At 41.9% G+C, this 14,820-nt stretch overlaps 1 protein-coding gene across 1 annotated transcript; it reads right to left on the bottom strand.

The window, feature by feature from the left end:
* On the bottom strand, positions 1-13,109 carry LOC145913488 (protocadherin beta-15-like). The gene is made up of 18 exons (XM_083001168.1): positions 12,981-13,109; positions 7,200-7,326; positions 6,776-7,005; positions 6,180-6,357; positions 5,794-5,910; positions 5,308-5,647; positions 4,936-5,081; positions 4,551-4,673; positions 4,184-4,310; positions 3,925-4,102; positions 3,594-3,734; positions 3,357-3,530; positions 3,043-3,243; positions 2,645-2,872; positions 1,996-2,201; positions 1,610-1,748; positions 946-1,285; positions 1-818 (listed from the first exon to the last, which is right to left on the bottom strand). Exons 2-18 carry the CDS (start codon positions 7,318-7,320, stop codon positions 349-351), a joined length of 3,459 nt encoding a protein of 1,152 aa, XP_082857294.1. The 5' UTR covers positions 7,321-7,326; positions 12,981-13,109; the 3' UTR covers positions 1-348.
* Between the last annotated feature and the right edge of the window lie 1,711 nt (positions 13,110-14,820).

Here is a 14,820-nt window from a genome sequence, read left to right as displayed (position 1 = left end):
AAGAAAAGAAAGCAAAAACGTCACAGTTGAAACGGCGTTGGAAGCAAAAACAAAACAAAAACGGCGTGAATGCAGTTTTGCGTTGCGATACATAGGCACGGTTGAAAGAACAAGGGGTTGCCATGAAAAGTTCAAGTCACTAGCCTAACATTCGAACGATTTACTTAATTTCATGATAATTTGTCACAAAATTAGTTACTTTTTATCAGTAGGATGAGTTATTTTGCCAAAACAAGTTTATTTTCATCAAATAATTGTCACGCATGTATAGTGATCTGCAATGTTAGAGTGGTTTTAACAAAATCAAGCTTATACACTAAAAGAATGGCACAGCGTATTACACACCGCCTAATGCACTAACAACTTCTCGATGTCGTCAATTATTTCCTGCGTTTCCCGCATGCTCACGCCTGACTGATTAACGGAAGCGTACACTTGATGACGATGGCCTACGTCACAGAAACCTGCAGAGCGTGACGAGGCAGATGATGACGCGCCAGACAGTTGTGAAGAGGCGCCAATGCCGCTTGACGGCGCTGGGGAGGGTGTTAAAGAGTTGGAAAATCTTCCTGCGTCGTTCCATCGGGGATTTACATGCTGTGTGACGTCATAAGGGCAATGCGCGGTTTCGGGTAGTTGTTCTTGCCGCCGGGATTCGGATGCCATTCGGCAAATAGAACGGCGAACGTTTTCTCGCATCGCGTCCGGTTCGTATTCATACGCGATCGTCGAATCGGTTGGTTGGGGTGACGTCTCTTCGATTGTCTCGAGCACTCGATTGTATTCGTTCTGGAACTGGAGGTGATTGTGTGCAGCGGCTTTGTTGAGTGCAGATTCTGGAAACCAAATAAAGCGTTAAATGTTGTGATTTTTATTCATACATTGCATCACAGAATAGTGTTTTGACTTCTCCTTACTAAGTGGTGTCGGAACAGATAAATAAACTCATTAAACAAAAGGGTAAAATCGTTATTAAACTTTCAGAAGTTTGTACAGATTTCTTACCGTGAGTCGGTGAAGGCATCCAACAGATGTCGCTGTGTCCGTACTGTAAACACTCATTAGTACAGCGGCTACCGCTAGACGGCGCAGCGTAGTCGTATTTTTGTCCTTGAATATCGACAGTCGTGTAAGGCAAAACGTCGAGTGATTTCGGGAAGTCTCGTTCGTTGGTTCCACTGAAACTGCTGCTGTCCGGATCACTGTCACCCCTTCCACTATCGCCATCGTTTTGTGAGGAAGCAGGTGGTGGTGGAATGAGTCCGATTATTTTTGCTTGGGCGATCTAAAATCAAAGGAAACTTTAGTTTAGTGATTGTAGTTGCAAGTTACTTAAAACTTTTAATATACGGCCTGAAAATCGGTTGTACAATATTTGTAAGACGTGCGTGCATTGCTGTTGTTTTGTTAAAAAATCTACTGAATCTTTATTGGCGCCTGTAATACATTATAAACAAAGTAGTTTCTGACAACTTTGCGCTGACCAAAATAACATTTTCCCCGCATCAGTAATCGTTTTGACCAGAGTCACATTAAACCACAAACTATCCTACTTTAAGGTAAAAGTTCAAATGCACATTTCGAAATTATTTACGTCACTAAATCACACCTTTCCCTCGCACGAGAACGTGCTGAGTGACGTGGGCGGCCTTTCGCCTGGTGAGATCACTTGGTAGTTGGTGACGTAATCTTGTCGTGACGAAGCTGTGAGGTCAGAAAATGATCCGCGCGTCGAGTCCGACAGGTTTCTGCTCAATAATTAAAATGCTCAGTTAGCTTCTACTCCCATCAGTCACACAACGCTTTCAGTTTTCGGCAGTTCGCGTTTTGTGAATAAAATATGATTTAAATATCATTTTAGTGGTGTTGTTTGTAAGTAACTACTGTCGTTGCTGCTGTCACATTCAGCTTGAGAATTTTGTCTTTTGTTAATTGTCTTATCTCATGGTTTTAGAACTAAAACCAACAAAGTAATTTGTGCAAGTGAAAACAAACCTCGTTGCCTTCGACTTATTGGAGCCGGCGACTGATTTATCTTGCTGTCCCTTGGTATCTTTCTCGTTGACTTTGGTGATTGCGTCATGACCGGTGGAAGATTTAGTCGAAGTTGATTTTGTTTCTTCATTCTTTGTGGATTCGCCTCTCTTCCTAAGCCAACCGCTCTTATGCTCGGCATCTCTGCAGTTGTAAGTCCGCACTTTCTGCAATGAAACGTAAACAGGTATAAGTCATGACAAAGCATCTCATCCTACTGCAGCTAAATTTAAATTCATTCATCAGTCGTTGCGGATGCAAATTATTAACCATTATTCAGGATACTTTGCATTTCAAATCGAGAAGGAACGACAAAACAAAAGCCAAAGAAAGTCTTGAATCAGTTGCCACGAAATGACTGCTTGTCCTCAAAAGGCATTTGTTGGTATGTTAGAACTTATCACACTCGTATTGCCGAAAGAAAGTGCGAATCATTGTAAAGCAGTTAATTGATTTTTTCAATTTAACATGCATTCCGAAAGAGTCGCCAGCGAAGACCCTAAGTCTACTTTACAACCGTTCATCAAACTTAACGTGCCTTTCGAAGCAGTGGCCGGCATGCTACCGTTAATTTAAACTGCCTTGAAAACCACATGCGTTCTTTCGTTACCTTGTTGTCTTTCTTGCACTTCACGATCACCACAGTAATGACCACAATCAGGAGCAGAGTGGCGCCGGCAAGTGAAACAAGGATGATCAACATCTCGGTGGAAATTGTGACTTTCGTCGATGAGGTCGGCTTATGCCCGATCATCAGCTCAGAAGGAATCAAGGAATCCGAAATTTGTACGACGAGGTTGACCTTTGTCTTTAATGGGGGATTTCCCTCGTCTGTGGCCTATAGCAGAATACATAATTAGGCGAAAAGCATTTTTTTAATGTTCGTAAATTAGAGTGCATTACTGCGATACTTAGTAAAAGTGTTTGTGTTCGTTTTTGCCTGTGAATATATCTTCCACATTTTGTTGCTGTGAAAGTGCCTTCAGACGTTGCCAACATGCTTCTCACCTGTAGCACAACTACGTGTTGTCCAACCAGCTTTTCAGGGTCCTCTCGACTCAAATTAAGTCTCAGTTCTCCGCTTTCGTTGTCCAGGACAAAAAAACCAAACGGTGTTTCCCCGTTTTTGCTCTCGCCTTCGTTCATTCCATCCACGCTCTTCAAGACCAACTGAACCTTTCCGTTGGCTCCAGAATCGTAATCTGCCACCTGAAATCAACGCGTTTAAGTTTAATTCTTTTATTTCTATGCCACCCGGTTCGATTTCTATGTAACTGCGGACAGTATGTACAGCAGTAGTATAAGCATTGCTACGAGCTTACCGTAATGACCGTAATAACATCGTTGTTAAGTATTGTGGCGAACACAGTCAGGTTATCAAGTGCTGGGTTCGTAAAGATGGGATTGTTGTCGTTCACATCTTCCACCTTGATATTCAGCACACACGCACTGCTATGTGGCTTCGGTAATCCCCCGTCGGTAGCCACAATCTTAACCTTGATATAAATACGACAACGTTAAAATTTCCAATTCTCGTCACAAAGCTGAGGCAGCACTACCTTGATATTCTCCATCCGCTCACGGTCGAGGGGTCGAATCAAGGTAACCTTGCCCGACCTTGAGTCGATTGTAACGAATCTTTCTTCTGCATCAATCGAGTAGACAATCTGGCCGTTCTTCGACTCGGCGATTTCTTTGTCCTGAAGAAAATATTTTGCGTTATTATCTACATTGCTATTTTTTACAAGTAAACACTTCGTACAGTTTTATTTTCTGAACATTAAATACACAAATTTGCAAAAACCATCTACATGTGGGCGTTTGGTCTGTAGGTTTTAGTTCACCTTCTTCTGAGTTTGAATGTTTTCTATTATTGAAAAAAACTTGTACCTGGTTGAGTGACAACGCTGGTGCGTTAAGGGAGTCGGCGTCGAAGGCAGAGACTGTTATAATGTTGGTTCCGACTTCTGATCCTTCAGACAACGTCACTTCGTAAACATCTTTCTTGAACTCTGGTTCGTTATCGTTCTCATCCAAAACCTCGATGGTAACGTTGGAAAAAGTGCAACTGCAATGAAATCAAATTGGTAAAATTTCGAACATTTCGTAGAATTTTAAAAGCTTTGTTGTGTTATTATTGAATATTTACCGTGGGGAAGTTCCCTTGTCACAAGCCGATATAACCAGTTTAAACCGGTTTTCCACTTCACGGTCGAATATTTTGCCGGTGCCGATCAGTCCGTCCGCGGCGAGGGAAAAGTGACCACTATCCGCCACTGTGTAGCCTGAAAAATACACAAAACTTATGTCATCAATGGATTACTTGTTATAACTCAAATAAAGTTTTTAAACAGTCAGTCTGTCTAAATCGGTGGAGACGGACACGGCGTATTAAAAGAATTTAAATTGTTTTATCCGCCGATTTTAGACCTTGGTCGTTCATTACCTGACTGTACAGTTTCTTTACATCTTATCTTCTTGTATATTTTACTACCATTACACGTGGGGTCACTTACCAGTTTCGGTGACCTTCTGTGTCCATATCGTCAGTTTGACTTCTCCATTTCTTCCGTTGTCCAAATCCTTTGCGCTTACGTAGGCAAGGTAAGTTCCAATCGGACTGTCCTCGCTAATGTAAGCTGAAAACAATAATTCAAAAGGTTAATATTACCTGATAAGCTGAAGAGTGTTTACAGTCAGCAGCTTACTAATCATTATTTGCTTATTTGTTTATTCATAAAGTGTTTATCATACCAACGTATATTTTAAAACGTTAGTTAACCATGGAAATCCAATTAGAAAATATTCGTCGACTGCAAATTTAACAAAAACAACGGCAATGGTGCAGCCACTATGCTACCGAAATATACGGATTGTTTTTCCAACATCAATGCCCTATACCTGTACTGTCTTTGGAGTCGACAATGTAGTTGATGTTGATTGTCGGTGCATTATCATTCACATCCTCTACGTGGAGAGTCAGGAAAGTTCGGGTTGTTTTGCGGTTCGTTGCACCGCAGTCGCTCGCCTCAATTACTATTCTTACACTGAAAGTAACACACTTTCGCATTAATTACTGATAAGCCTGAATCCATCGTGTGGAGCATGTCGCCTTTGTTATCGTTTCTACTATATTTATTTTGAATTAATTTGTATATTTTGTTTGGGAAAAGGCGTTGTATGCCACGGCGTGCACAATCCAGTTTCACTTTTCTGCGTTTTTCGTAAGAGTTGGTTTTTAAATCATGTGATCGTAACTCCGACTTGACTTACCCATCATGGGATTCACGGTCCAGCTTCTGATTAAGGGTGACCATCCCTGTATCTCGATCCACGTTGATCAACTCGCTGGCGCTTGAATCCTCTTCGCCCAAGTAATACACAGTCCTGCCGTTCTCACCGCTGTCCGCATCCAGAGCACGAACTTCAACTATTTCAGAACCCGGATCGAGGTTTTCGCGAAGAGCCACAACGTAGTCCTGTTTCTCGAATATTGGACCATTGTCGTTGGCGTCGGTTACGCGGATCCTGAGTGTCACGTGATCGCTTTGAGGTGGCGAACCAAGGTCAGTTGCGGTCAGGGTCAGATGGTGATAGTGATTGCGCTCGTAATCTGCGTAGACAATGTGTGATGGATAAAAAGTTGAAGAGTTTAATAATACTGAAAACACAATCATGAACATATGTAAGACATGTTGGGCTAATTTTGGTTACAAACTTTGTATTCCTATGTGTTATGTTTTTAAAAATAATTCTTACCAAGTTTCTTGAGTAGAAGAAGGTTTATGTGTGTCCGTCCAGTCTCGTCGTAATCTTGTAGTATTTGGAAGTGGTTGTTATTATTGGAGAGAGCGTACTTGATAACAGAGTTGTTTCCTAAACATAGGACGTGGTCCGTTAGTCCACATGCTCTTGGGAGAAACGACCAACCACACATGTCAACTGATTCACGACCAGCCTAATCTCTTGACATTAGTTTTAACTTCCAAAACAAACAACTTCACAGGAAGTTTGCGGACGATAACGCTCGAGAAAGCTCGTTTGGTATCGCATAAATTTGCCTTGCAGTTAGCTGTGACTAAAGTTAGCTTGTCACGAGCAAAACACCTTTGGAAACGTCAGTGTTGAAAACAGCTAATACGAACCTGTGTCTTGGTCACGTGCTTGGTACTGGTCCAAGTTGATGACCTCACCCACATTGGCACTCTCTGATACGTTGACTTCGATTGGTCTGACGGGAAAATTTGGTGCGTGATCGTTGATGTCACTGATGACGACATCGAGATGAAGAAGGCTGAAGAACTTTTGTGGCAACATAACAGCCTGGAAGAGAAATTGTGGCCTTTGTTATTGACGCATGTTGTGTCTTAAGTTATTGAATACAGGTTGTTATTAGAGCTTCTTTTTGTTGAACTTACAATCGAAATAACGGTGATGCACCAACAGGCATATTTTCTAAATTATTTATAACATCCCATATTCGCCACTCTATGAGTGATTATGTAGTTACAAAGAATCATTAGCGGCAATTTACTTTATCCCAACGAGACGTAATCACCTCCAACAAAGTACTTCACATTAAAAATGTATGTTCATATAATCCCCAAAACATTGCAACATTTCACTACAATACAAGTATTCGTCCTTTCCAAATTTCATTTTGAATGACTGAAATAATGAGAAGGTCTGTAACCCCCCAGCCGTGCATTTCGTCATAAAAGGCGTTTGACTTTCCAAGTACCTGCAGTTTGATAATGCATTGCTTTGACGCCCGACAATCCACATCTCTATTAACAGGATGGCGAAGGGTGATTATGCCGGTTCGATCATCCAGTTGCACAAGGTTCTTGTACTTGCGCGACTCAATGAATTGAGATAGAACCAGTTTCTGGTCGATGAGTTTGAAACGTCGGTGTTGCGTTTCTTCCCTTCCGAGGTTAAATACGTTTGCCATGTTGGTGACCACAGTACCTGAATAATATGAGATGACTGCGATGAAGGCGTTTACTTATGCGATCCACGTGTAAAATTAAGGTAATTGATACTAGACACTAAGTAAGAAAAGAGGAACATTTACAGACCTATATCACAAAGCGCCAAGTTTGCAAAAAATGGATAAAAGCTATTTATTGTGGTAGGGAACTTTCATTATTTGAGCAACTTACCTTTGGGGCTTTTTTCATCCATCGTCAATATTAATGTACGAGTTGGTGCTTTTGCTGTCTCGCCAAGATTGGTCCACAGAGTAACACAAAACAAGGCGACCAACGCGTCGCACCAGCGCATGATTGTCTGTAAAACAAATGGATATGTAATAAGTTCTGTCCTCATACTGTTATTTGCAAAGCCTAATAATTTTTATTAAAATAGAAGTGCTTTTCTTCGCGTATCTTATGACTGTAATCTTGTCCTCACATTAGAGCATAATTATGTAACTTCCTTGCTTTAATCTGTTAAAAATCGCACAGGTTGCAATTAAGAGCTTTAGTAAACTTAAACCCGCCGACTTCGCAGTGATTTAATGCCTTCAACGCCGGATACAGGTGGCCCGAGAACCTTGCCAGTTCTGGTAACCAATCTTAAGTAAACCGACGCCTTAAACCATCTCCGCCTAAACCAGCCGAGCGAGGAAACGCAATGCAAACAGTCTGTATCTCTTGTGGGAAACCGGTGACTATCGGCCCCTGCGATGGCGCCTGCAAGATCCGCTGCAACTCGAAACGTTTGTCCAACAACCTTGCAATCAGCGTGCCATCCTGCTCGAATTCGTTCTAGAATTGCGTCTTTTCACACGAGCTAAAGCAACGCGACGACACAATAGCGCGACCCCGAAGTTCGGTTGGTGTTTTTTTGGCAACACACTTGTTGTCAAACATGCAACGGACCCCAGAATAAAACGCAGCGCGCGCCACAAAAGGCAGCGACTCAAGATTACGGGCAGGTCATCGATTGGCCATTGTCCTATACGGCGCCACAACTACTGAATGCAAGACCCTGCCCCTGTAAGTAGCTTGTGTCAGACCATGAGACGACGTGCTGTGATAAACCTGCGTGCAATCCACATTTGTGTATGGGATTGTTTCCGCAAGTGAAGGCCAGCAGTAGCATTCTTGGTGTCTCTGTGTTTTCCCAACCCGAAGCTTACACGGATGGACGCAGACATCGTGCAACGGAATACTTTTCAGGGAGATAAATGGGCGCGAAAACTAACCAATCAAAAACAACTAACTTCTGTAAATGTAAAAAATGCTACCGTCAAACTTTTTAATAATATTACTCGTTTTATTGTATGCACTTCCAGAGAGCGAGCATTGCAAAACCGCTTTGGTTGGTTTGTTTTGATGCACAGTTACAACAACAATTTGACTCCACAATCAATCAAATCCATAACACTCCAGTTTGGCGCATTCTATCCCACACCAAACCTCGCAAAATGTGTCTAAACACGATACTACGTTAAATAGTGGGAATATCGATATGTCATTGCACGGTCCACATCCAACCGTGACCCTAGGGGTCATGATGTTGGGTCGGGGTCTACAATGGGGGGCGTGGGAGCCCCACTCGATTATGACGTAACCGGACGCCGTGCGAAAAGTTTTCGACTCAGAAAGCGCGACGGCGCGCTCATGGGCTGGAAAAATATTTGGCTTCACGATGCCAAAATAAACTTGCACGAAGATTTGTGCGAAAGCTGGGGTAAGTACTCACTGTGTACCTATATACGGTCAAAATGTTCATTTTTCACCCAGCGAATGTAACCTACTACCACCACTGTTTGTTAAAAAGATTCAGCAAAAAAACACCGCAAAAATTTGTCGAAAAAAGGGTATTAAACTATAAATTCAAACCCTAAGACCTACGGGCAACTTTTTGTTGTTCCTAATTCAATAAATAGTATCAAAGAAAACAAAGGACAACGGACATGTTTAAACTCCTGTAAACCTTGTACTGACTAGGTCTGCTGGTTTGCTTGAAGTATCTTAATATTAAATATCCCAGTATTCGTATCTTCCTCAAACTTTGGGCACCAAAACCTGACGTCACGCCCCTCAATTCATTTATGTCCCATGAGCCTTTCAGGCGGGGTATAGTCGATAATATTGAGTAACCGTGTCGCCGAGTTGGGTTTCTTAACGATGGTTAAACCCGACAAAGTAGACAGCAAGCTTCCGCTGGGGCCTTCGTGGTCAGAAGCCAAAAATGGGATAAGTGTCAGACGAGATGGGGACGGGGAAGCTTGGATGGATATATCGTTAGAAAGTGGCTTGATTAATCTCACAGGGAATTGGCTGACGCGTTTGACCTTGAACATACCGAGACGACCTTGAGTCTAATGTTCACAGACGGCGCCCCAGAGATTAATTAACTGGAACAGTTGCGGGTAATACCCCACTCGGTTTGTAAATGACTCGTTGCTATATATGTTCATAGGCACATGGACAGGATCTTTGTCGTTAAATTTGGCGATATTTTAGCTGCAAACAGGCAGAGCGAACTCGCCCATTTTAACATTGCAGCATAAAGAGGGAGTTATAATAACTATTTATTCTTACGTACGTTTCGCATTGGAAAGAACATCAAACAATCTTTACGTCGACGGACAAAACGTGCTGGGAAGCCACGTAGCAAACGTTATCTCATAAATCACTGCAGCGCCCGTGCGCTCTCGTCGAGTTGCAAAACACCACGGTTACTTAATTATGCATTAAACCCAGAACTTTGCGCACCCACAGCTCTGCGTTGAATTTCATTATCTCAGAAGAAAGGGGGTTCATGCATTATTCAAAACCCTGGCAAATTGGCAAGTTTGTCCCCATTGTCGACGTCATTAAACTTTAATTAGTGACGTGATTATGACACAATTTCGACTTGACCCTGAACAAATGACTTGGTTTACATTGGAACATTGATTCGCATCTGTTTTATTTAAAACGAATCTACATGAAACGTTTGCTGTCCCAAATACATTTCATCTATCAAAAACTTCCTTATCTATGCTCTCTTAACTTTTCACAGCAGATAAACATGACGCACCGGCGCTTAAGCAAACCCTAAGTCACCTCAACAACATGTCGACTTTATTACTGTGTATCACCCGGCACACAAGCTGTCGGTGAACTCTTAATAAATCTTGTTTTTTTGCATTCTAATGCTATTTTTCCTAGGACTTTTTTTCTCTAAATTTTTTAGAAGCCAGAAAACTTTCCACGTTCCTGTGCAACGAACAACCTCCTGATCACTAAAAACCTAGGCAGACAACCGCTAATAAATTACTCTAATTAAACGCCTCCTTTCCGTCATCCCATTTACCCTCCGTTCAATAGCCATTACTTAATTGACACAATTGACCCCGAACTGTGCCTTCGCTTCTCCTTTACAAAATAGACCTCTCCGTAGAGCATTATTGTCCTCAGGACTCTGACATTAATGTGGCATTGTATATAAAAGATGTTTCTTGGCGCAAATGGAAACGTTTCTAATATTGGGTGTCAGCAATAATACTATCGATCCCTGTTACCGATGCGGTTAAATTTAGTGGCGCGGAAGATTTCAAGGCTCGGGAAGTTGCTGCATTATTGCAAGCGAGTAAACATGTAACCTTACATATTGTTCCACTCGTACTTTGGGCCTAGATTGCCAATTCAAGCTGTTTCTTTCATATTTCGATAAAAAAACATTGCGAGCCTTTTTCGTAACTGAAATGTTTCAAACCTCTATAGATTATGGTTTAAGTGTTTAACGTGAAAAAAAACGTCTAGACTGGCGACATTTGTGTCATCTTATATCCGGAATATAATCGAATCCAGTTACCAGCAAAACGGCTAACCCAATTCCGGCTTTAATAAGGAGAGATCCCTTAATTTAATTTCCCACACCTATTTAATGAAATAAGTCGACGTCTGCAATGTATGCGAGTTTTGGTGGAAGCGGGGTTCACTCCATATAAAGTGGCTCGGTGTTGCAAACTTAGACATACGCCCGAAAGCAGCAAGCCTAGAACTTCGGACCGGCAACCAATTATTGCAATTGTTCGAGCGGTTGGTCGATTCCTTGCAGCAGGTGATCAATACTGGCCACGAGTTTGACGAATTCCGCACGAAGGAACCGCGCTCCACAGGCGCGGGTGGCGACGGTGGATAGAATTGATTGATCACTTTACGATACTTGCAGGTGGCCAACAGTCCACTTATTATTGGCGACACACCTGGTTTCTTCGCACCACGCCTATGGTTACCCGCCCGCTAGGGCCATAAATACGTATCGTATGTTCTCGGTGTGGTTGTGGGTTTTTGTACGGAGTTACTTTATTTCAGGTGTGTTTTCTAAATGGGCAGTAAAAGCTAACATTTACGGGAACGCTTTTTGACCTTCGTTGCACTTGCAACTTTAAAAGCACACGTACTCGGTTCCGCTGGGTCAAATATAAAAGAATTGTTTATTCTTTGCGCCAGCGTTAAGTTATACGAAAGCATTTTACTCTGGTGCCACGTGGACGTAAATTCCGTTAGACAAAATACCTCCATGAAGCAACATGCGTGCCCACTTCCCAGTTGCTAAATTTTATGCATTTTCTGAAACTCACGGAAACGTCACAAAGGTCACCAATTAACGCATTGTACAAACAAAACAGTTATTTTGGACTTCTCATGTCTACTCTGTTGTGATAGAATATTTGCGATGCACGTTTTACGACGGCCAAAGTTACCTTGTGATCACAATACACCGAAATAGAACAAAGTTCATTTTCAGATGCAAGTTTTTTCGACTGTGCGTAAAAAAATGTGTTCACGGACACCTTGTTTAGCAAGATATCTACACGGGGATGTGAATGGCGCCAACGCGAAAGGGCCTTCGCACGATCACGCTACTGTGTTTGTTACCGCGTCTGCCTGTGGGTTCCGACCCGCTGGGCCGAACATTAGATGCAAACTGTGGCCATCACCTTAAACAAACTCCTCTCCATATTTAGTAGGTGGAAGCAATTACGGGCTCTGCAGGTTGTATATGCGGCTTTTGCGGTTTGTTTGGGGCTCGCAAACCCAGGCGCCAGACGAACACAACCATATATAAAGAGGCGGAAACGTAGCAAAGGTGAGCTTTTAACATTTAAAATGAACTGGTTGTATTTAGTCGGTTCGTGAAGCTTTGAAACGAAATACGCCTTTAAAGGACAATAAAAAGGCCATTATGATTTCTGCCACGCACTTTCGTGTTGCGTAAACTAACCAAAGTCGTAATAGCTTGCAGAAAAGCAGCATTTCGTTCTCAATACCATGTCACATTGGGGCCTGTTCTCACTGTTATAAGACCAACATAACAATTCGACCAATAACAAGGGATCATAAAAACCTGCAGTCTGCCTTGATTCGGCTGAAAGTTTTGGGAAATAGCTTTAAATTGTAATTTATGGAAAACCCCTTGGTACCCCAAAACCACTCTATTTTGTATTGGAGACAGGAAATTTGAGGCAAAACCTCCGGAAAGACGCGTGTACGCGTTCACTCGAGTGAGACGAGGCGGAACCGCACGTGACTCGTTTCCGAAGCATACCACATCTTTTTGTTCTAACTTTCGACGTCGTCCGATCCCGACCGCAAAGGGTCCTACGTCACTAGCTATACGTCACGGCGGTAATATGATAGTGGGTGTTTTGTATGGGAATTAGGGGTGAGGCATAAACAACCATGTTTGGTTACAGGGGTTCTCACAGGCGGTTTGGATTCTAAAAACATTTAGAGCAAATATATTCTGGCATAAACTAATTCGATAACTAACTTGCATTTTTTCAATATTATACAGAACCTAATGACATTACTTCGGCAATGGAAAGTCGCGTCTAAACTTTTAAAATAGATTGTATGTTTCGTACAAATGACATACAGATTGTTTTTCTGCTTTTCTGGCACATACACATGCGGTAATTGAAGGAAAAATATGCTTACCTTGGTAGTAATTGATGCTTCCTCTTTAGTAACGTAATTCCAATTAACTGTTTTTTTCTGATTGTAACAGTATACGATTTCTAACAGTTCATTATCAACTTGCAGTCTAACAATAATTCTCTCGTGTAACAATCTGAAAAACAGTTCATTAAAATTTAGCAAAATCGAACACAAACGCTTTGGCCAACGTTAACATTCTGTGTAAACACTTCACTAAAAGACTGATTTCGACTGATTGAAATTCATGTATATTTATTCCAGCTCGCTGCAAAAATGATGCTGACCAACCCTATGAATCAAATAACTCCCTTCGTAACAAATTGACTTGATTCAAATGTGCTTTTCGACTCCCACGATATCAGGCGCCGAACGAAACGAAGTGTCAACCCCCTGTGCGAACCGCATCTGTCATCAGAGCATAAAACTTAAAGTGGGAGTAGCTGCGATTTACCACGTCGGTCCCTTTTTGTTTTCCCGCTGCTCCTGTAATTATCAAAAGCACCCGCCCTATTTCGTTGCAATTGTTTGCCTTCGACCCACAACCCTTGATCGCTACCTCGGCAACTCGTCTTGACCGACGCCGGACGAGGGCCCTCTTTCTCCCGATAAACAGCAGACGCGTGCCGACGTCCCCGAGGTAATTATATGCGGTCTTTTGATGATACAATGGTACAATAGGACGATGCTTGGCACCTTGCTACGGTTTTAATTAACTTGTCAAATGCGAACAATACTATCGCATCTTACGATAACAAGCGCATCGGTATCTCAAAAAAAATTGATTTAGCACCGCGGCATACATGAATGGATTGTCCGAAGAATTTTGCAGAGTTCTACTAGACTGGAGTCGAATTGTGAATTGCGTTTTTGTTCTGTCACATAGATTTGTTAATTTTTTTTGTTGCCATGGCATGTACAACCTTGTTTTGTATATGCGTTTAATTTAGGCAAAGTCAATGTTGTCATATCTAGATATCCCAAGTGACGGTTTTTGCATGGACGAAACCTTACTTAAATTTCTGTAAAACTATTGATATCTGTGATCTATCATGTAACACGTTATCGAGCATGCACCGCAATAATCACCTGTGTTCACTGTAAAAAACTGACTTTGCAACTAAAACTTTCATTAGTTTACATGTAAACTAATACGCGCAACAAAATACTGAAACTTCTTTCGTATCAAAGATAAACTCATTTAGTCCAAATTGCTACCACCTCCAAGCAACCCAACTCTTTCCCCAAAGACATTCGCATAGAAACAGGCGCTACCGAAAACACTCTGACTGCTAAGTGTGGCGTAACATTTAAAGAGAGAAGACAGACGCGAGACGCGAGAAAAAGGCATTCGGACAATCGAGAGAGCGGTCCTCTGGTCGGCAGACTATTAACTCGGTTGAAAGCCAGGGGCGCGAAGAAACAATAGAAACAGAATAGTCTTATTTGTTTAATCGCTTCATTCGCCCAATTACGACCGTCTTGTAATCCGGTCATTAACACCCCTTCATTCCATGCACGGTATTGCACTTGAATGGACAAATTAGTGAACGCATTAAAGCGGGATCCAGCGTTTGTGTGTGGAACTAATAGCGCGCAAATCCGTTATTTATTGCACACTCGCAGCAACATAACGTTTCTCTCCACGCGTTTTTAACCAACGCTAAGATCGTAATGAGTTTCAAACACAATTTGTTCAGATTTAGAATTATTTGCATGTTTGAGATTCAAACACAAAATCAAATTTAAAACTTGGAACCTCAAAATCGCATTTTTTAATACGCCCTAAGTTTTATTTAACTGCCTGGTATAATAATAATATTTCCAACTGGAAAGTTAGAGC

This window comes from Ascidia mentula, chromosome 9 (assembly GCF_947561715.1).
Source record: "Ascidia mentula chromosome 9, kaAscMent1.1, whole genome shotgun sequence".
In the NCBI taxonomy this organism is placed as follows: Eukaryota; Metazoa; Chordata; class Ascidiacea; order Phlebobranchia; family Ascidiidae; genus Ascidia; species Ascidia mentula.
This window is presented reverse-complemented; position numbering and strand designations above follow the sequence as displayed.